Source organism: Stegostoma tigrinum, chromosome 34 (assembly GCF_030684315.1).
Source record: "Stegostoma tigrinum isolate sSteTig4 chromosome 34, sSteTig4.hap1, whole genome shotgun sequence".
NCBI classification, from domain to species: Eukaryota; Metazoa; Chordata; class Chondrichthyes; order Orectolobiformes; family Stegostomatidae; genus Stegostoma; species Stegostoma tigrinum.
In genome coordinates, this window is record NC_081387.1 from 26,542,545 (window position 1) to 26,566,215 (window position 23,671).

The 23,671-nt window shown below is 44.8% G+C and overlaps 2 protein-coding genes across 3 annotated transcripts; both read left to right on the forward strand.

The window, feature by feature from the left end:
* The first annotated feature begins 121 nt into the window (after positions 1-121).
* Positions 122-10,932, forward strand: LOC132206264 (heat shock 70 kDa protein 1B-like). Of its 2 annotated transcripts, none has more exons than XR_009442947.1 (2): positions 122-734; positions 5,278-5,380. XR_009442947.1 is itself a non-coding variant. In XM_059639726.1 (2 exons), exon 2 carries the CDS (start codon positions 8,663-8,665, stop codon positions 10,592-10,594), a length of 1,932 nt encoding a protein of 643 aa, XP_059495709.1. In that variant the 5' UTR covers positions 131-734; positions 7,847-8,662; the 3' UTR covers positions 10,595-10,932. The 2 variants fall into 2 exon arrangements, 1 of the variants encoding a protein (XP_059495709.1); XM_059639726.1 differs by lacking the exon at positions 5,278-5,380 and adding an exon at positions 7,847-10,932 and having other exon boundaries at positions 131-734.
* A 10,141-nt stretch (positions 10,933-21,073) lies between these two features.
* On the forward strand, positions 21,074-23,388 carry LOC132206266 (heat shock cognate 71 kDa protein-like). The gene has a single exon (XM_059639729.1). It carries the CDS (start codon positions 21,283-21,285, stop codon positions 23,212-23,214), a length of 1,932 nt encoding a protein of 643 aa, XP_059495712.1. The 5' UTR covers positions 21,074-21,282; the 3' UTR covers positions 23,215-23,388.
* Positions 23,389-23,671: the final 283 nt, after the last annotated feature.

The following is a 23,671-nucleotide window of genomic DNA, read 5'->3' on the forward strand; positions in this document are numbered from 1 at the left end:
CGGCCGCCACGCAGCTGCACCTGACGTCACAAAGCGTGCGATATGCGGCCAATAGTTAGGAAGGGGCTGACGTGGCATAAGCCAATCGCCAGACTAGCACTGAGGCCGCCCTCGACGTAACTGGCCAATCATGCCGTCGGACCGACCCCCTAATACCCTCAGGTCTCTCATTAAGGCGGCTACCGCTGTTCACAGGTTTTGGCCGAGCAGATGCAACGGGTTCAAGATTGCTGAGCGCGCTAGCCTAGTGTGCAAATCTGGTCGCAGTGCCTCTAAGGCCTTCCGCCTACAGCACTGGACCTCTCTGTTGCGCCATCTCGTGGTGCGTCCGGTGGGCTGCGGCGCTGGTCATAGGAAACACCACATTCACAAAGCGGCGGCGGCCCGGAAACGGCTCCTCTGCGGGAAGAGGAGGGCTAGCAGGGGGACAGTCCAATGCAAGATAATGGTCCGCAAAAGATTCGTGTGTCGACCTAGATTATCACGACACTCCGTCCGCTGAGCGACATGACAAACTTGACGTTTCGGCATCTTAGCGCCCACGTTTGCTTTTGCAATTGATGATAAAGTCAACATGACCAGGAACCTGGCTCAGGGGATTAACTAATAGTTAAGCCTTCCCAAATTGGGAAAGTAATATTTCAGCAGCTGAGTGTCTTTGCAAGTTGCACGCGGAACCATTTCTCCATTTTTGCAGTATCTAAACAGACAAAAGCTGCAAGTAATACAAAAAGGTAGGTTGTTTGGGGGGGCATGTCAATAACCTTGACAGATTGATACTACGTGAGTGGGTGAAGAGCTGACAAACAGCGTATAACGTGGGGGCAAAAGTGTTTCCCTCATTTTGGAGAGTACAAGTCTACTCTTAAATAGACAAATAGCAAGAAGCTGCAACAAAAAAGAATTAGCAGTACTTGTGCATGAAACACGTAATTGGGAATGCTAATGGAATGTTGGCTCTTGTTTTGAGAGGGTTGGAGTACAAGCCTAGGGAAGTCTTACTGGTGTACAAGGTGCTGGTGAGAGCACAACTGGAGTACTATGACCAGTGTTGGTCCCCTTATCTAACAAAAGAAATGCATTGGAAGCAGCAAGAAAAGCTCATCAGAATTATCTCTAGTATTGTGAAGGTGTTGGGGGGGGGGGGGGAAGAACACTGAGCAAAGGTCCAACTAGTTTGGACTCTACTCACTGGGGTTTCGAAGAATGAGGTGACCTTGATGAAATACACAGGATTCTTGAAGCTAGACCAGGTAGGTACTTGGGATGTTTCTCTTACTTGAATCTTTAAGACTAGAGGGCATACTGTCATGAAGTTTGATTTTTCTTGAGGGTTGTTTTTAAGAACACGTTGTGCCAGACCTGTGGGGTAAGACAGCTTGTGTACACCTGAGAACTGAACTTCATAGCTTGACTAGTATGAGACTTGAGGGTTCCTGTGAAAAGGAGGGAAAATAGACATGAGGGATGTTGGATTAACTATGGTCCTGGCTGAATGTTCTACTCCTGTTTCTAACTGAACTATCCATGCATTGTAAAATGTTGACTTGGTGCTGCCAGAAGTTCTAGGCACCTTTTTGGGAAGGGTGTGAAAGACAGTAAATACCACAAACCCACCAACACACTAAAACAGCAGCTAATGAACTTCAAAGACCCTATACAGACAACAAGCAAAGCCACAGTCATCTACAAAATACCTTGCAAGAACTGTGACAAACACTACATTGGACAAACTGGCAGAAAGCTAGCCACCAGGATACATGAACATCAACTAGCCACAAAACGACATGACCCACTATCACTCGTATCCTCTCATACAGATGAGGAAGGACACCACTTTGATTGGGACAACACATCCATCCTAGGACAAGCCAAACAGACACGCACGAGAATTCCTAGAAGCATGGCATTCCAACCGGAACTCCATCAACAAACACATTGATTTGGAGCTCATCTACCATCACCTGAGGAAAAGAACAGGAAATGACATCACCAACACAAGGAATCCTAACCAGATAAATAGAAAGCGGGACATAACACCAGCGCTTCACTGGAGGCTCACTGATGTTACCTAGAATGATGACGAAACGTCTGAAAACTAACCTTCCAGCTCAGCGAGCAAACTCTCATAAAGAACCTCAACCTGAGCTACAAATCTTCTCAACTTGCTAGACAGTAAATATTTATAATTGGCTAGTTTTCTCACAACTGGAGAATTGTCTAAAAATACAGATTTTGACAAGATGTGAAAAAGGCTTAAGCTTATACTAAGATTAATACTATTATCAGATAAATGGGTTTAGTAACTTCAATAGATTGGAGAAGCTGAAGTCACTTACCTTGGCAACAGAGATATACAAAATTAGGAAGGGTCTGGTCCAATCAGTAGACTAAAAAGAAACTAACCATTGCTGGAAGGGCCAAGTGACAGAGCAAAATTAAGGGGAATGGCAAAAGCATGGAATGAAGCTGGAGGAAAACACTTAGATAGAATAGAGATCTAGACTTCAAAAGGTGGGAGAGGCATTTCAATTCTTTCAAAAGGTAACTAGCGTGTGAATGGAATCATTCAAAAAAGGCTGCCAGAAGAGGGCAGTGGTGAGTTTAGCTAAATTTCCCTTGGAGTGAGCAATGGCATCTGACAGATCCACACAAGTAAAATTAAGCACTTTAATTTTCCCCAATATTAACTTGGACAGACAGTGTGAAAGTCTTTAGTGTGCCAATTGGCTTTTTAAGTCCTCTCTCTCTCTCTCTCTCTCTCTCTCTCTCTCTCTCTCTCCCACTCTCTTGAGGGAGTGATGCTGGACCTAGGTTTGTGGAAGATGTGGCAGTGGGTGCCCCATTTTGTTAGTGACCTCTTTAATTCAAGACTTTAAGGCCTTATGGATAAGGAGGAGGGTAGACCAGAAATGTTTCTCATTTGTTGGAAGTAAGATTATTAAGATGCTGGGATCTGGTCAGATTGGAGTAGCTAGTTTGCAAGAAAATTCACATCAGTGGTGGGAGTCATTGAAAAATGTGGTGTAGGTCCAATGCTTTGCTGTGAAGGGTGAGACCAAGTTCAGAGAATCCTAGGTAATTGAGGGATGTACAGGACAGAATACAGGGGGAGAAAAGGAAAGTTTTAAGGTAAAAATTTCACTCATCAGCAAATAGCCTAAGTGTACAAAAAATGTCAGAGCCCCCTTAAATAAGACAGTGAAGAGGGTGCTGAAGAAACCCTTCCTTTTAAGGGGGGGGAAAACGAATGTTTTGTTAGTATATTGGGGGCAAGAGAATAACCCTAACAGGGCAATCTGTTTAGAACTTGGAAGACATGGTTTGTGAAGATTTTAATGAGTACTTTGCATCTGTATTCACCATAAAGAAGGATGATGTGTATAGAAATTGGGGTGATGGAAAATGAGTGAGGGGATGTGATACTTGAACAAATTAGCATTGAGGAGGAATGAGTAATTTAACATGCTTGAAACTGTAAAAATCCTTGGCCTAGGTGAGATGTAACCCATGCTGCTGAAATCAAGGATCCTAGGGATAAACTAGAAATTCAGTGAATCTAACTGGGGAAAAATTGAGTGACAGAATTGATTTCCTGTTCAAGAGGCAGAGATGATCAGCATAGCTTTCATTGGGAGAGATCATGTCTAGCAGATTTGATTTGAATTTTTTGTGACTAAATGTGTAGATGAGAATAGTGCAGTTGATTGTCAAGTTGGATTTCTGACATTGGTTTTGCATTGGAAACTACTTTTTGAGCTGATGGGATCCAGGACACTGGATCTAAAATGGCTTAGCCACAGGAATCAAAAGTTGATGGTTAAAAGGTGGTTTTGACTGCCAGCAGATTTCAATGGCAGTGACAGGATTTGTCAGTTTTATTAAATTCATTCATGGATGAGGGTGTTGCTGGCTAGACCATCCTAATTGCCAAGAAGGCAGTTAAATCAACTATATAGCTGTGCACCTGGAGACCACACCTAAGGATGGCAGCTTCCTTCCTGAAAGGGCATCAGTGAACCAGATGAGTCTTTATTCATAATCATTGGACTCAATTTTTTAAAAATTGAGTTTGACAAATGCCACCATCTGCTGTGGTGGGATTCAAACCTGGATCTCTGAACTAACAATCCAGTGATACCATCAGCATGTTGGTTCTGCTTGCTGTTTGTGTACATTAAGAATGTAGGTGGTATGATGAGTGAGTTCACATTATGATAGAAAATTAGTTATGTGGCAAATAGTGAGGAGCCTTAAACTGCAGATCCTTTTGAAAAGCTGAACAGCAGCAAATGAAATTTCTCCTGAAAATAAGGTGATATGTCTCATTGTGCAAAGGAGTACATGCTGAATGGTCAGACCCTAGGAAGTACAGAATTGGAGGGACCTTGGTGTGCATGTCAATGGATGCCTGAAGGCAGCAAGACAATTGGATAAGATGGTTAAACAAGACATGGGATACTTTGTTCCTTATTAGTCAAGGCATTGAATACAAGAGCAAGGAGTTATGATGGAGCTACAAAAGTTAATCAGACCACAACTGGAATACTGTGATTTTGTTGCACCCACCATCCAAAAAGAATGAGCCTGCACTGGAGGGATACAAGAGATTCACTTGTACAATACCTGGATTGCAATAATTTCTTTAAATGACTAACACTAGGGTAGTTTCCTTTGGCAGAAAAAGCTGAGGGGCATCTGCGAGAAGTGCAGAAAGTTCTGGGGCTCTGTCAGGGAGAAACTGTTAGTGGAGAAATCAATAACCAAGGAGGACACCTCTTAAGGTAAAGGGAGTTGTTTGAGGTGGAGGGGGGGGGAAATTCTGAGTATTTGAAACTAACTTCCTAAAACACTGGAGACGGTGACTTTCAAAACAACAAATAAAATGTCACAGCATAAAGTTACAGGCCAAGTGCTAGAAAATTGGATTGGAAAAGATAGATGTTTGTTTGACCAGTGGGTGAGAGGACCTATTTCTGTTCTATTAAAGCTGTATAATTTTAAGTTTTGGGGGTGGTTTGGGGAATAAAAGGGAGTCTGTTTTAGTGAAGCTAATGGTTAGAACATTGTTTAGTTGTGGTCAAATCAGTGTTATCAGTTGTATTGTAGTCAGAATAACAAATGTATGCTGTGTCTGACCCAACATGTAACCAACCTCTCACATACCTTCCCATCTTTGCAGAGCAAGGCCTACAAATTTTTAGGGATATGTGAACAAGTTTGTCTTTAAACTAACACCATTAAATCCTTATCAAGGTTGTCTCATTTCCATTACAGGAAGGTGAAAAGCATTTCATAAACTGGGGAAATGAAGAAGCACATTGTGCTCTACATAAAGATAATAGGAACTGCAGATGCTGAAGAATCAGCTGGATGAACAGCAGGCCAAACAGGATCTTTCAGAGCAGAAAAACTGATGTTTTGGGCCTAGACCCTTCATCAGAAAGGGTCTAGGCCCAAAATGTCAGCCTTTCTGCTAAGATGCTGCTTGGCCTGCTGTTCATCCAGCTCTACACTTTATCTCTTGTGCTCCATATAAGGCTAGTTGTAATTTTGGTGTTTTACAAAGGGACAGTCCTAATTTGCTGAACACATTCTTTAAATATCTGTAATAGTGATTTTTAGTTTTGACTGTCTTTGCCTTTTATTGCTTAAGGCAGAATGAGTATACTTCACTATATTTGTCTTTTTCACATGGGGGTGTCCTGAAGGTAACAACAGGTACCATCTAATCCAAAACCAGCCCAGCCTGTCTCTGCCTCCCCAACCTGTTCTTCCCCTTGCCCATCCCTTCCTCCCACCCCAAGCTGCACCTCCATCTCCTACCTACCAACCTCATCCCACCTCCTTGACCTGTCCGTCTTCCCTGGACTGACCTATCCCCTCCTACCTCCCCACCTATACTCTCCTCTCCACCTATCTTCTTTTCTCTCCATCTTTGGTCCACCTCTCCCTATTTATTCCAGAACCCCCTCTCTGAAGGGTCCAGGCCCAAAATGTCAGCTTTTGTGCTTCTGAGATGCTGCTGGGCCTGCTGTGTTCATCCAGTGTCACATTTTGGTATCTTTGTGAACTTGCTTTTCCTGTTTACAGATGCAAATTAAACAGCCTACAAGTCATCAGTTTGTGGAAACTGAATAATTTGCACTTGAACATAAAAAGATGCAAAAGTTCCTCATCTATAATGTTTTTAGGATTTGGATTTCAAAAGAGGCACATGGATGAGTTCTGTGGCTTCTTTGTTTAAAAGTTAATTTTGAAGGAGTGACCTATAAACAGATATTAAGTGAAATGCTTACCCTCTTGGGTTTACAAGAAGCAGAATTAAAATAACTTCAATTAACTTTTTAGAACAGAAGATTCAAAGTTTGTTTTCAAAATCCAGAAAGATTGTGTTGAATGAGCAGGGAACTAACTTTTTCCAACTTGTTCAGAGGAACCAGTCTGCTCAATTAATAGCTGCTTGTCTGTAGAGCTTCCAATCCAGGAGACTAGATTTAAATTTTCAAGTTGTTGGAACTTTTGTAAAGTTTCATAGTCAAATTGAAACAAAATAGGTCTCAGCAGTCCAAGGAAAAAGTCAGTTAAGCAAAGCTTTTTAAAAGCTTTCCCATGGAAGAGATACTATTGGGAACCAAAAACTTATTTTTAATGAGAACCAAGGTGTAGAGCTGGATGAACAAGCAGGTTGAGTGGGAAGGCTGGTGTTTTGGGTTTAGACCTGAAACATCAGCCTTCCTGCTGCTTGGCCAGCTGTGCTCATCCAGCTCTAAACCTTGTTATCCCATTCTCCAGTATCTTCAGTTCCTATCTCAAACTTTTTTAATGCTAGTGTTAGGATGTCTTCTTTTGTCACTTATTGAACAAGTAAAGCTGTAATAAACTTCATTCTGTTAAAGAACAGCTGTCTTGAGTTGACTGCTTCAGTGACTAACAAAATACTAACCAATTGCAAAACTTAAATATTTGTCGAGGTAAGGTTCATTCGGGGAACTGATGTGTCCAAGACTAACATAAGGTGGGATTATAAATGTTGGATATGTGATCTACTGAGAATGACATCCATAGGAACAGATGTGTTTGGGGGGGGGGGGGGGGGGGGGGCGCGGCTGTTTTTTGAAGAAAATCAGAATGGAAACTGAAGGTACCACCACTTTCCTCTTAAATCAGGTGAGATTCAAGAGGGCTTCAGGCCCTGTGCCTTTTTCAAAAAAGATGTAAGGATAAGCCCAACATTTCAGATCAGCCACTTAAAGATTTTAGTATCGGGAAGTTTCTAGAAACAAATATTCCGGATACAATTTGCAGTGAAGAGCTATATGTATTTCTAAAGGGAAAGTTGGAGTAAACATGTTTATTGTAGAGTTATCAAAAGGGATCAAGAGGATAGTGCTAAGGTCTTTGTATATTTTTCAGAAACCATTTGATAGCTGCACAAATTTTAAGACTTGTAGCTCAAAGAATAAATGAAACAGTAGCTCAGTGGTGAGCACTGCTGCCTTGCAGTGTCAGAGACCTGGGTTTGATTCCACCCTCTGGTGACTGTGTCTGTGCAAATTCCATATTGTCCCTATGTCTGAATGGGTTTCCTCCCACAGTCTGCAGATGTACAAGTTAAGTGAACTAGCCATGCTAAATTGCCCATAGTGTTTGAGGATGTGTAGATGGGGTGGGTTGCTCTGAGATTTTGGTGTGGATTTGCTGGGCCAAAGGCCCTGTTTGCACTCTAAGGATTCTGGGTACAAATCTGAGTTTTCAATGAATTAGAATTTCTTTTGCATTTCAAGTATGTAGAAATATTTGGAGATAACACTTTGAAAATGTCACTTCATGATTCTGTCTATAGATAACAACACTTTTTATAAAAAAAATCACAAACTGAGGAGGCTAGTGTCAAATTCCAAAACTACAAACTGTCCAAAGCATGTCAATGATCTACATGGCAGGAGAGTGATGAAATAACTTCCTTTTTACCTGGATAAACACAGCTCCAAGGACAAAACTAGGTAACAGCCTGTACAGTGCATTCACAAACCTCCCCTAGAGGCATAACGTGTAAACAGCCAAAGGCTTTCCCCAGGGTTGTGGCGTCCAAAACTACAGGTCTGGCTTTTAAGCTGAGAAGGGAAAGAATTAAAAATGACCTGGGGCAACTGTTTCACATAGCTGATGCTCATGTATGGCATGAGGTTTCTACAATTACATTAAAAACGCTTCGGGCTGGGTATATGAAGAGGAAAGATTTGCGGGCTAGGGGCCAAATGCTAGCACATTAGTGGTGGCGGGGGGAGAGAGAGAAGTATCCTGGGGAGATCCCGCTGGAAACTGCCGCCCCTTTCCAGAACCACCTTCTCCGGACTCGCTCCTTCCAGGACACACGCGCACTGTCGGCGACCCGCCTCGCTCTCATTGGTCGCCGCTGCAGAACCTTCCACAACATTCCGACCATTACCTCACCGACCCGCTTCCTCATTGGTCTGTACCACCGTCGATCATCCGCCTGCTGCCGCCCACACGCTCTACATAAAGGGCCACAACTCAGCCGGAATCGTCACAATCACAGTCGCCAGGTTCGATTGGACGCCACGTGCCAGCTCCATCACTACGACAGGAGACATTCCACGGCAGAGGAGAGGACTCAGTGATACACACTCTCATCAACATGTCCCCTGCAGCTCAAGGAACAGCCATTGGTATTGACCTGGGTACCACCTACTCCTGTGTCGGGGTCTTCCAGCATGGCAAGGTGGAGATCATCGCCAATGACCAGGGCAACCGCACCACCCCCAGCTACGTGGCCTTCAATGACACTGAGAGGCTCATCGGAGATGCTGCCAAGAACCAGGTAGCCCTGAACCCACAGAATACCATCTTTGATGCCAAGAGGCTCATCGGAAGGAGGTTTGATGACCCAGTCGTGCAGTCTGATATGAAGCACTGGCCCTTCCGGGTGGTGAATGAAGGAGGGAAGCCCAAGGTCAGGGTCGAGTACAAGGGTGACAGTAAAGCCTTTTACCCTGAGGAAATCTCGTCCATGGTGCTGACCAAAATGAAGGAGACAGCAGAGGCTTACCTGGGACACCCTGTCAGTAATGCTGTTATCACAGTGCCTGCTTACTTCAATGACTCGCAGCGCCAGGCAACCAAAGATGCTGGTGTGATCGCTGGCCTCAATGTCCTCCGTGTTATCAATGAGCCAACAGCAGCTGCCATTGCCTATGGCCTGGACAAGAAGGGCAGAGGAGAACACAATGTTCTCATCTTTGACCTGGGGGGTGGCACCTTCGATGTGTCTATCCTCTCCATTGACGATGGTATCTTTGAAGTGAAATCGACAGCGGGCGACACCCACTTGGGAGGAGAGGACTTTGATAACCGCATGGTCAATCACTTCATTGAGGAGTTCAAGCGTAAATACAAGAAGGACATCAGTCAGAACAAGAGGGCGGTGAGGAGGCTGAGGACAGCCTGTGAAAGAGCCAAGAGAACCCTGTCTTCCAGCACACAAGCCAGCATTGAGATTGACTCCCTGTTTGAAGGCATTGACTTCTACACCTCCATCACCAGGGCTCGGTTTGAGGAGCTGAATGCTGACCTTTTCAGGGGCACTCTGGAACCAGTGGAGAAAGCTCTGAGAGATGCCAAGTTGGACAAGTCACAGATCCATGATGTTGTCTTGGTTGGGGGCTCCACCCGTATTCCCAAGATCCAGAAACTGCTGCAAGATTTCTTCAGTGGCAAGGAGCTGAACAAGAGCATCAATCCCGATGAGGCCGTAGCCTATGGGGCAGCTGTTCAAGCAGCTATTCTGATGGGGGACAAGTCCGAAAATGTTCAGGACCTACTTCTCCTGGATGTTGCTGCCCTGTCGTTGGGCCTTGAGACAGCAGGAGGTGTCATGACTGCACTCATCAAGCGCAACACCACCATTCCCACTAAGCAGACCCAGATCTTTACTACCTACTGTGATAACCAGCCTGGTGTGCTTATTCAGGTGTATGAAGGAGAGCGACCCATGACCAAGGACAACAATCTCCTGGGGAAATTTGAATTGAGTGGCATCGCTCCTGCCCCTCGTGGTGTGCCGCAGATCGAGGTCACCTTTGATATCGATGCCAATGGCATCTTGAATGTCTCTGCCATTGATAAGAGCACTGGCAAATCGAACAAGATCACTATCAGCAACGACAAGGGCAGGCTGAGTAAGGAGGAGATTGAGAGGATGGTGCAGGATGCAGAAAAGTATAAGAATGAAGATGAAGCCCAACGGCAGAGGATCGCAGCCAAGAACTCTCTGGAGTCCTACGCCTTTAACATGAAGAGCACAGTGGAGGATGAGAATGTCAAAAATAAGATCAGTGAGGGAGATAGGAAAAAAGTAATTGAGCAGTGTAACCAGGCCATATCCTGGGTGGAGAAGAATCAGACAGCAGACAAGGAGGAGTTTGAGCACAAGCAGAAAGAGCTGGAAAACCTCTGTCGGCCAATCATTTCCAACCTGTACCAAGGAGGGGCAGGTGCAACAGGGGGATCTTGCAGAACCCAGGCTGGAAATGCCACTTCCACAGGACCAACTGTGGAGGAGGTGGATTAAGAAACCACAGAGGACCCTCACTTTAAAGACTTGAGTTAAATGTTACATGGATGTTTACACTGCTCATGATCTTCCTTGTGCTGTGTATCGCATTGACCATTATTCCACTTTTACCTCCTGAGACTTTGATTTCTGCTGGATGGAAGGACCTATTATTCATGGCAGTGTAATGCAGTTTGCTTCGCTTTTAAGTTGCATTGCCACTAAGTTGTTTGATTGTATTTTGATCCATGCTGTTCGGAATTTTTTTAAAATGTAATACTGTTGTTTGTATGGTATGAGATATTTTTGAAGTGAACTCCAAAACTCAAATGCTTTCAGTAAACTTTTGGCTAAAATTCTTTCTCCTGCTTCTTTCTGTTGAGTTAGATTTTAGCTGCACTGATGAAATACACAACAGTTCCCAAGGAATTACATTCAGATGTGAAGTGGTCAGCCATTTCTTAGCAATGCCACAAAGCGAATGTTAAAATAACTTATTACAACTTTCCTAGACATTCTAAAATGTAATATTTTTGCTTGCTGATTATAGTGATTGTTATATTAAGTAAGTAACGGCAGTTAGGTAACTTGTTGCATATTTATAGAGTTGTCCAGTTTAACAGACCCTTCTGTCCCAAATCTCTGTGCAGACCGGATGTCCAAAATAAAACTAGTTCCATTTGCCAGCATTTGGCCCTTATTCCTCGAAACTTTTCCTATTTCTATACCCATTCAGATGCCTTTTAAATGTAGTAACTGCACCAGCCTTTGGCAGCTCATTTAATACATGCATTATCTTCTGCAAAATGTTTCCATTTAGGTCCCTTTTAAATTTTTCTCCTCTCACTCTTAAAGAATGTGCTCTAGTTTTCGACTACCCTAGTAACGAGACTTTGGCAATTCACCTTATTATGCCCCTCATGATAATGATAAACCTCTCCAGGGGAAGATAGCTGCAGCCTGTTCAACCTCTCCCAATAGCTCAAACCGTACAATCCTGGCAACATTCTTGTAAACCATTTGTGCACCCTTCTTGTTTAACAATATCTTCCTATAGCAGGGAGGCCAGAATTAAATGCTGTATTCCAAACTTACATAACCCATGACCTGTACAGCTGCAACATCTATATTCAATTCACCAACCAATTAGGGCGAGTGTACCAACACCTCCTTCAGTACTGTCTACCTGTGACTACACCTTTTGCAAACTTACTTCCCATTCTGCCTATATTCAAATCCAGAGTATTTAAATAAATTTCAAAAAGCAGTTGACACAACACTGATCCCTGCAGCACACAGCTGGTCACAGACTTCCAGTTCAAAAACCATCAGCTTGTCTCCTACCTTCAGCCAACTTTGTATCCAGATGGCTCGGTCTCCCATGTGATCTAACCTTGGTAACACATCTACCATGTGGAACCTTGTTGAACTCTATACAGACGATGTTTAACACTCTGCCTTCATCTGTCCTTGTCACTTCAAAAAGCCAGGTTAGAGAGACATGGTTTCTTACATACAAATGTGTCTTGACAATCCCAAATCAGTTCCTGCCTTTCCAAATACATGGTAAATCCTTGTCTTCAGAAGCCACTCCAACAACTTACCCACCAGTGACACAGGCTCACCCAGTCTATAACTCCCCGGCTTTTCCTTACAACCTTTCTGCAATAATGGCACAACAATAGCTACCCTCCAGTCTTCTGGCACCTCAGCCATGGCTATCAATGATAAAATTATCTCAGCAAGGGACCCAGGAATCACTTAATAAAAACCAAAAGAACTGCAGATGCTGTAAATCAGGAACAAAAACAGAGTTGCTGGAAAAGCTCAGCAGATCTGGCAGCATCTGTGGAAGAGAGGAAGTTCTGAGGAAGGGTCACCAGACCCGAAACGGTAACTCTGTTTTCTCCCCCAAAGATGTTGCCAGACCTGATGAGCTTTTCCAGCAACTTTGTTTTTGACCGAGACTTGCCTAGTTTTGGGAGACACCTGTTCGGCTCCTGGGAATTTATCTACATTTATGCATTTTAAGATGTCTAGCATCTCCTCCTTTTAATGTGGACTTTTCAAGATATCACTGTTTATTTCTCCAAGTTCTCTAGCTTCTACATCTTTCTCCACAGTAAATAGAGATGTGAAATTAGTATCACCCATCTCCTGCAGTTCCCTACATAGATGGCCTTGCTGACCTTCACTTAAAATCAATGGAGAAATGCTCCCAAATGTGGAATGTTTCATCAAGTTGGGAAGTTAGCTCCCATCTATGGGAATAGTATGAAGCAAAATTTGAGCAGGAATTATTTCAAATGATATTAAGGCAGAGTGCCATACCTGTATGTTTACAATAGAGTTTAGGTTTTCTATAAGGAGATGTAGGTGCAGAGATCCAACAAGTAAAAACCTTTGTAGGAGCAAATTATTGCAGATGCTGGAATCTGTACTGAAAACAACACACGCTTGAGATCAGAGTGGATCAGGCAGTATCAATGGAGAGAGTGCAAGCTAATGTTTCAAGTTTAGATGACTTTTCATTTGAAGCTGAAGTGTGTAGGGGGCAACATTTATGCTATAATGGGGGGGCGGGGTATGTGAGGGTGGTGAAGTGCTGGTGCAGAAGAGGTTTTGATAGTTCTGTTTAAGTGATTAGCAGTAAGAATGGCAAAACAATGGTGTGTCTAGCTGCCAGACTTGAAAGAGCAGACAGTCCCACTGGGGTGGGGGGAGGAGATTCAAGACATGATAACAGAGAATGTAACAAGTAAAGCTAAAAGGAAGGGAAGAAATGTCCTGTCAGTTCTCAGCTTGCTGCAGTGTTCCAGTGAATCACAGCACAGACTAGAGGAACAACATCTCATCTTCAGACTCAGCACTTCACAGCCTTCCTGATTTAACATTGAGTTAAACAGCATCAAATTATGAATCAACTCCCATTTCTTCCAATTCTTTTAGCTTTACTTGTTACATTCTCTGTCACCCTATTCTCTCTCCCCTTCCCCCACGCAGGTGGGACTGTCTGCTCTTTCAAGTCTGGCAGGTAGACACACCACTATTCTGCCATTCTCACGTTCCAATTTCCTACTATCTCTACAAGAACAATCAACATGCTTTCTCCACTGCCCCCTACACTTCATCACATCCACACATCCACCAACTATAGGATACTATTGCCCCCTACAGACATGACTTTAATGACTACCGCCCAATAGCACTGATTTCAAAAATCATGAAGTGCTTCAAGAGGCTGGTCATGGTCCACATTGACACCAGTCTCCCAACTTGCCTCGATTCCTGACGGCTTGCCTACCAACATTACAGGGCCACAGATGATGCCATATAGCTAGACCCGCACTCTTCCCTGGAATATCTGGGCAACAAAGACACCTACAACAGACACCTGCTCGTTTACTACAACTCTGCCTTCAACACCATTATCCCCTCCAAACCACTCTGCCCACTGTTGATACTGCTCCACCCCCACAGCCAGCAGCTCTACAGTAAACACCAGCCCCCAGCCCTGCTGGGTCTTCACCATCCTGCCAGACCTCCCCCTCACTGAGGATGAATGGTCAGTCCTCAGTAAAGGACTTACCTTTTCCCCACCAAAAACCCAAACATTAATGAATACCGCTCACGCTGGGACATCAGTTTTTCTGCCACCTCCGCGTTTATTTCTTTAATTGTGAGTCTAACCCCCGTCTAATGACCTCTTCTCCCGCCTCCAACACACCCCATCCTCCTGAATCTCCACCCCAAGGCCTCCAACCCTCCCTCGAACTCTTCATCTCCAACTGCTGTTGTGACACCAATCACCTCAACCTCTTCACCCCTCTCAACCACTCCAACCTCTCACCCACAGAATGTGCAGGCCTCTGCTCCCTCCGCTCCAATCCCAACATCACCATAAAACCCACGGAGAAGAGAGGTGCAGTTGTGGTATGGCGCACTGACCTCGACATCACCGAGGCCAGGTGCCAACTCTCTGACACCTCCTCCTACCACTCCCTTGATCATGACCCTACCCCGACCACCAAACATCATCTCCCAGACCATCCACAACCTCATCACCTCAGGTGACCTCCTACTCACAGCCTCCAATCTCATCATTCCCCAACCCTGCACTGCCCGTTTCTATCTCCTTCCCAAAATCCATAAACCTGGCTGCCCTGGTTTACCATTGTCTCTGACTGCTCCTGCCCCACAGAACCTATCTCCACTTATCTTGACTCCATTTTCCCTCCCCAGTCCAGGAACTCCCCACCTACGTCCACGACACCATTCATGCCCTCCACCTCCTCTAAAATTTCCAATTCCACTTTACTAACACCTTCCACCCCAACCTTAGGGTCACCTGGACCATCTCTGATACCTTTCTCTCCTTCCTGGACCTCTCTGTCTCCATGTCTGGTAACCACCTGGAAACTGATTTCAGAAGAAGGGTCCAGACCCGAAATGTCAGCTTTCCTGCTCCTTTGGTGCTGCCTGGCCTGTTGCATTCATCCAGCTCCACACCTTGTTATCTCAGACTCCAGCATTGGCAGTTCTGACCATCTCAAAACTGTGTGACCTTGGTCTCCACTCTGCCCTCTGCACTGGATCCTCAACTTCCTGACCCATAGGCTGTATAGGTAACTGCACTTCCTCTACAATAACACTCAATGCTGTAGCCTCCCCAAGGATGTGTCCTCAGCCCCCTATTGTACTTGTACACCTATGACTGTGTTGCCAAATTCTAAACAGAGGCATCTGCAAGTTTGCTGATGACACCACCATTCTGGGTGGATATCTAACAACGTCGAGTCAAAATACAGTAGGACGATAGAGAGCTTGGTGACGTGGTGCAACAGAAAACAATTTATCTCTCAACATCAGCAACACTAAAGAACTGATCATCGGCTTCAAAATGAAAGGAGAACACGCCCCCATCTAAATAACAGAACTGAGGTAGAGAGAGTGAACAGCATCAAGTTCCTTGGAGCAACAATAACTCACAACCTGTCCAGGAATTCCCATGTAAATGTGACAGTCAAGAAGGCCCTTTTTCCTCAGACAGCTCAGGAAATGTCCATACCGTCCCTCATCAACTTCTACAGATGCGCAATTGAAAGCATACTGTCCAGGTGCATAATGGCCTGGTATGACAATTGCTCTGCTCAAGACCATAAGAAACTACAGAAAATGGTGTGCACAACTCAGATCATCACAGAAGGAAGCCAACCTTCCATCTATGGACTCTACTTACATGGCTCGTTGCCACGGAAAGGTGGCCAACATCATCAAAGACCCATCACACCCTGGTAAGAACCTCCCACAACCTCTACCATCAGGCAGCCTGAAAGCATGACAAGCAGGCTCAGGAACAATGTCTTTTGGGTTGTTATCAGGCTGTAGAATGGACTCTAGTCTCAAACAATATAACTTGCAATGTAACCTGTATGCCTCTGTCTTTTCAATCTGTACACCCTTTGCTTGCTGTGATCAGTCTGTACCACTCATAAACCGCTTTTCACTGTATTTTGGTACACATGACAATAAAATCAAAATCAAACCAAATCTAGATTTGAATCATTAGCTTGCTCTCTCTCCATGGATGCTGTCTCACCTGCTGTGATCTCCAGCATTTGTTGTCTTCAAGTAGAAACCTTTGCTTGCAACTGATTGAGGCAATTCCATGGAGATTATAAAACGGACATTCACCCTCATCCCAAGACAAGTTTCTGACCATCTTACCTACACTATCATGAACAAGGAGAATTTCATTCTCCCGTACTGACCTAACTTCTTAAATTAACACCTATACTATCTCCAGCCTTCACTATTCCAACATATATCCTCACTGCCTACTGAAGTGACCTACTCAGACACTCAGATCCAGACCAAATAGGGGGTTGACGATAATGATTGACTTTGTGGCTGATGCCCACATAGAATCACACAGAGATGTACAATATTGAAACAGACCCTTCAGTCCAACTCATCCATGGTGACCAGATATCCTGGATAAATCAAGTCCCATTTGCTAGCATTTGGTTCATATCGATCTAAACCTTTCCCCCCTATTCATACACACATCCAGATGTCTTCTAAATATTGTAATTGTACCAGCCTCCACCAATTCCTCTGGCACCTCATTCAATACACGCACCGCTCTCTGCATGAAAAGGTTGCCCGTTAGGCGCCATTTAAATCTTTCCCCTCTCACCTTAAACCCAAGCCCTCTAGTTTTTGATCACCCACCCCAGGAAAAAGACCTTGCCTATTTATCCTATCCATGCCCTTCATGATTTTATAAATCTCTATAAGGTAGCCCCTTAGCCTTCAATGCTCCAGGGAGAATAGCCTTTTCAGCCTCTCACTATAGCCTCCTCCGTCAGCTAATGAATCTGTGCTCCTCCATGTCGAACAATACTTGAAGGAAACATTGCGGATGGCAGAGTACAGATAGTACTTTGAGTGGGGATTTCAGGGTCCACCACCCAGAGTGTCTTGGCAGCAGCACTGCTTATCTTGTTGGTTGACTTCTAAAGGTCACTGCAAATAGACACTAAAAAATGCAGTGAGGGAACCAATGAGGTGGAAAAACATACTTAACCTCATTGTCACCAATTTGCCTACCGAATGATAGGCCTAGTGGAAACAAAGACGATTCCACAACCAATGGGTCAGGTGAAAGATACATCAGTAGGAAATGTCAGGCTAAAGCAATCGCAACAACCTTTAACAGAAGTGTTGAGTAGAAAATCCATCTCGGCCTCCTCAAAGGTCCTCAACTTTACACATGCCAGTCTTTAGCCCAATCAATTCACTCCACATAGTATCAAGAAATGGTTAGTGGTACTGGCATGTACCAAAGTTATGGGCCCTGATAGTAATACAGCAATAGTTGTGAAGATTTGTTCGCCAGAAGCTGCCACTTCCCTAGCCAAGCTGTTCCAGTACAGTTACAACACTGGCATCCACCCAACAATGTGGAAAATTACCCAGGTATGTCCTGTGCACATAAAAGAGCTCAAATCCAACCTGGGCAATGATTAATCATCAGTCTTATCTCTAACATCACTAAACTCGTGGAAGGAGTCACCAATAGCGCTATCAAGCACTGCTTGCAATAACCTGCTCATTGATATTTTGTTTGAGTTCCGCAAGGACCGCTCAGTTCCTGATCTCTTAAAGCCATGGTTCAAACATGAAGAAAGAGTAACAGCCCATGACATAAATGCTGCATTAGACCACATGTGGCATCAAGGAGCCCAACGGAATCAGAAGCAGGAAACTCCACTGGTTGGAGTCATACAGGGCACATAAAGTGATGACTTTGTCACATCCCATGACTAAACTTGACAAAATGGCTCAGAGCTAATAGGAACTGCGGATGCTGAAGAATCCATAATAACAAAATGTGAAGCTGGATGAACACAGCCGGCCAAGCAGCATCTCAGGAGCAGAAAAGCTGGTGTTTTGGGCCTAGACCCTCTGATGAAGGGTCTAGGCCCGAAACGTCAGCTTTTGTGCTCCTGAGATGCTGCTTGGCCTGCTGTGTTCATCCAGCTTCACACTTTGTTATCTTGACAAAATGGCTGTCTGGGGCGTTTGGCAGCTATAAAAAGACTTTTACAGCCAGAATTGTGGTCTCCATACAGAATTACTAGATAAGATAATGAAAGGTCCTGTGGGGGTCATATGAGGGTCGTAGTGGAAAGAAATATTAGGGAATTTACTTGGGTTTCTGTAAACAGACTGTTCTAAGTACATAAGCATTTTAATAAGGGGCATTGTTGAAAGGCCTAATTAAGCTAAGGGGGCCAAGTTAATTATTTTGTAAAAAGTAGAAAAAAAAGTCTGCTCCTACAGTATTTTTTAGGTTATTCTAAGTTAGAAATGCAACCAAAATATCAGTGTGAAAGGGTAAGTTGAATTCCTTGAGCAAATGTTTGTAGACAGTAGAAGAAGCTCATGGCATCATTAGGTAAGATAAAGCAATAAATGATGTGAATACAACCTCTGGAAGTTCACCAGCAGAAGAAGATTGCAAAAGAACTTTATAACAAGGGAGTTCAGGACATGGGACAGCTAAACAATTGGAGCTTAAATGAAGATGTGGACAATTCGAACAAAGTCTTGCATCCAAAGTTCAAGGGAAGATTGTTAGAAGTACTGAAAGATATCCCAAAGACAGATGATGGCGATATCAGGTAGACATCATGATATTAGGGAGGACATAGGGCTGTCCATAGAGTTGTTCATCATCGATGGTGTGTTTGCTGGATCGGATGTATAGATAAGGAGGATATGGATATCAATAACATCAATGTTGCATATAATTATTATTATTATTATGGAAAAAGTATAAAAAATGTTGTATTCAGCTGGGGTAAGTTACAGCATCATTGACCACTCCTCAGTTCTGAGTTGCATTTAAGAAGGCAACTGGGCCCCACGTGAAAGCCAGATTCGGAGCAGTCTCTTGGCCTCTCCCAAATGTGGTTAAAGAGCTTTGAATGAAGGTCATTTGTACTGTTGAACACAGAACTCAAGGCTCCTCTTTGATATTTCTCTCTACAACAATGGTAATGATTGTCACAGCTCCAGGACATCTCTCTAGGGGTTCCTCAGGGTAGTGTACTAGGCTCAAACATCTTCAGCTGCCTCAATGACCTTCCATCCATCATAAAGTCAGAAGTGGGAATATTCACTGACAATTGCACAATGTTCAATGCCAGCCATGATTCCTCAGGCACTGAAGCAGTCTGTGTCTAATGAAGTAAGACATTGACAATATCCAGGCTTGGGCAGTCAACTGGCAAGTAACATTCATGCCACACAAATGTAAGGCAATGACAACCTCCAATAAGAGACCTTCTCACTAACTCTCCATGACATTCAATGGCATTGCAATCAAGGAATTTACCACTACCAACATTTTTGGGGTTACCACTGACCACAAAATGACCTGGACTAGCCATATAAACACAGTGGCTACAAGATAAGGTCAAAGGCTTGGAATCTTACAGCAGGTAACTCACCTTCACTAAAACCTGTCAAACATCCACAAGGCACAGGTCAGAAATGTGATTGACTACTCTCCATTTGCCTGGATGAGTGCTGCTCCAAACATTCACAAAATTTGACAACATGCATGAAAAAGCAGTCCATCCCTCCACCAGCGATGTTGTGTATCAGTGATGTGTACCATTTACAAGATGTACTGAAGAAATTCATTGAAGTGCCATGGATAGCTCCTCGCAATATGAAAACTACTTCCATCTAGAAGCACAAGGGCAGCCAATGCATGGGAACACTACCACCTGCAAGTACCCCCGCAAGACATTCATCATTAGGACTTGAAAATACATCACCAATCCTTCAGTGTAACTGGGTCAAAATCCTGGGACATTTCCCTGTCTTGCAACGTGCAGATCTACCCACTGTACCTTCTCAGGGAGAACTAGGAATGGGAAATAAATACTGGCCCAGCCAGCGACACCCACATCCCAGGAATACATTTAAAAGAATAAATGGAACTGGAACGAGACAGCGAGGATGCCACAAAAAGGACTGTATGAATAGGCAGATACAAACTGCGCTCTAGATTAGATCTTTGTTAACAAACATAATTTGAAAAGTCATGGGGTTTAGGTGGAATTTGGAGGTGAGGCCATTGAAGTTTTAAAGCAGTTCCTACTCACTCTGAGTGAGTGATAACCCAACTGCAAAGATTCTTCTAAGGATGCCTACCTTGAAGAAGTTACCCTCCTCCCTCCAGAAAGACCTCAATGGTTCTCTCTCCCACTGCAACCCTCTGGTAATCTCTTTGTAACTTCTCTCACACCTGCTCCACTTTCTGCCTTCTGTCAACACACCACCACCACCCTCTATTTATTTGAGCACTCTTTCTCCTTCCCCATTTCTGAAGAAGCATCCTGAACTGAAATAACAAGGTGTAGAGCTTTCCTGCTCCTCTGATGCTGCCTGGCCTGTTGTGTTCATCCAGCTCCACACCTTGCCATGTCTTATGGAGAGGTTCTTGATAGGCATGGGATTCAAGGGATATCAGGGATTAACATCTGATCAAAGAGAAAATTAAACAGGTTTAACCCGAAACTCAATACAATAATGTGCTGACAAGACGTTTCTCAAACAGTGTGTTTCATTCCCCTACCTCCCAAGTTTTCCGTGCAGCACTGTCCCATTCCTGGACACTCCCTGACAATCCTGGACATTTGGTGAACCCCCTCCTCACAGCTCACACCGGCCCGCCCCCCGCCGTCACTCCGGGATCCAGACCCTGCCCCCAGTACATCCCACTCCCATCCTTTTCCCCGGTAGAGGGGGGGGGCTGGATCATGGGGAGATCCCGCTGGAAACTGCCGCCCCTTTCCAGAACCTTCTTCCACCGACTCGCTCCTTCCAGAACACTCTCGGGCTCTCGCCGTCTCGCGGACCCGCCTCGCTCGCATTGGTCGCCGCTGCAGAACCTTCCACAACATTCCGACCACGACCTCACCGACCCGCTCCCTCATTGGTCCGCGCCGCCGTCAATCACCCGCCCGCTGCCGCCCACACACAATGCATAAAGGGCCAGAGCTCAGCCGGAATCGTCACAATCACAGTCGCCAGGTTCCATTGGACGCCACGTGCCAGCTCCATCACTACGACAGGAGACATTCCACGGCAGAGGAGAGGACTCAGTGATACACACTCTCATCAACATGTCCCCTGCAGCTCAAGGAACAGCCATTGGTATTGACCTGGGTACCACCTACTCCTGTGTCGGGGTCTTCCAGCATGGCAAGGTGGAGATCATCGCCAATGACCAGGGCAACCGCACCACCCCCAGCTACGTGGCCTTCAATGACACTGAGAGGCTCATCGGAGATGCTGCCAAGAACCAGGTAGCCCTGAACCCACAGAATACCATCTTTGATGCCAAGAGGCTCATCGGAAGGAGGTTTGATGACCCAGTCATGCAGTCTGATATGAAGCACTGGCCCTTCCGGGTGGTGAATGAAGGAGGGAAGCCCAAGGTCAGGGTCGAGTACAAGGGTGACAATAAAGCCTTTTACCCTGAGGAAATCTCGTCCATGGTGCTGACCAAAATGAAGGAGACAGCAGAGGCTTACCTGGGAAACACTGTCAGTAATGCTGTTATCACGGTGCCTGCTTACTTCAATGACTCGCAGCGCCAGGCAACCAAAGACGCCGGGGTGATCGCTGGCCTCAATGTCCTCCGTGTTATCAATGAGCCAACAGCAGCTGCCATTGCCTATGGCCTGGACAAGAAGGGCAGAGGAGAACACAATGTTCTCATCTTTGACTTGGGGGGTGGCACCTTCGATGTGTCTATCCTCTCCATTGACGACGGTATTTTTGAAGTGAAATCGACCGCAGGCAACACCCACTTGGGAGGAGAGGACTTTGATAACCGCATGGTCAATCACTTCATTGAGGAGTTCAAGCGTAAATACAAGAAGGACATCAGTCAGAACAAGAGGGCGGTGAGGAGGCTGAGGACAGCCTGTGAAAGAGCCAAGAGAACCCTGTCTTCCAGCACACAAGCCAACATTGAGATTGACTGCCTGTTTGAAGGCATTGACTTCTACACCTCCATCACCAGGGCTCGGTTTGAGGAGCTGAATGCTGACCTTTTCAGGGGCACTCTGGAACCAGTGGAGAAAGCTCTGAGAGATGCCAAGTTGGACAAGTCACAGATCCATGACATTGTCTTGGTTGGAGGCTCCACCCGCATTCCCAAGATCCAGAAACTGCTGCAAGATTTCTTCAGTGGCAAGGAGCTGAACAAGAGCATCAATCCTGATGAGGCTGTGGCCTATGGGGCAGCTGTTCAAGCAGCTATTCTGATGGGGGACAAGTCCGAGAATGTTCAGGACCTACTTCTCCTGGATGTTGCTGCCCTGTCATTGGGTCTCGAGACAGCAGGAGGTGTCATGACTGCACTCATCAAGCGCAATACCACTATTCCCACCAAGCAGACCCAGATCTTCAGCACCTACTCTGATAACCAGCCTGGTGTGCTTATTCAGGTGTATGAAGGAGAGCGAGCCATGACCAAAGACAACAATCTCCTGGGGAAATTTGATTTGAGTGGCATCGCTCCTGCCCCTCGTGGTGTGCCACAGATCGAGGTCACCTTTGATATCGATGCCAATGGCATCTTGAATGTCTCCGCCATTAATAAGAGCACTGGCAAATCGAACAAGATCACTATCAGCAATGACAAGGGCAGGCTGAGTAAGGAGGAGATTGAGAAGATGGTGCAGGATGCAGAAAAGTACAAGACTGAGGACGAAGCCCAGCGGCAGAGGATTGCAGCCAAGAACTCTCTGGAGTCCTACGCCTTCAACATGAAGAGCACAGTTGAGGATGAGAATGTGAGAAATATGATTAGCGACGGAGATAGGAAGAAAATTCTTGAGCAATGCAACCAGGCAATCCTTTGGCTGGAGAACAATCAGACGGCAGACAGGGAGGAGTTTGAGTACCAGCTGAAGGAACTGGAGAAACTCTGCCATCCTATTATTGCCAGCTTTTACCAATCAGGAGCAGCAGCAGCGGGGGGTTCTTGCAGAGCCCAGGCTGGCAGTGCCGCTTCCACAGGACCGACTGTGGAGGTGGTGGATTAAAACACTGAAAACTCTGTCCCTCTGAAATCCAGAACACAACGTTAGACTTCTTTTGTTTTTGTTTTCTCCACTCCCTGTCATTGCAAGTTTGCTGCAAAAGTTACTACCAGGTGTAACAGTTAAGATGTTTGTGATCTGGGAGCCTGTTGACATTGGTAATTTAATTTTCTGAATTCTGGGGAAGAAGATGAATGTGTTTGCCATCTTGTTGTGTTGGCTTGATTCGGAGAAGTTCTTAATGTACAGAAGTATTTATTTTTGTTTACAAATACTGTTTATTTTTGAAAGAAAATCTAATAAAAATGTTCACTTAATGATTTCTGTCAGTTGTCTGTGCTGTGTAACTTCAAGTAAGTGCTATGAATGTTTTTTTTGTTTTCCCCACTGAGGTATTTTTGACCTATTTTCACACCAGCACTGTGACTTATTTTAACACCCAATTAACCAATATCAAACA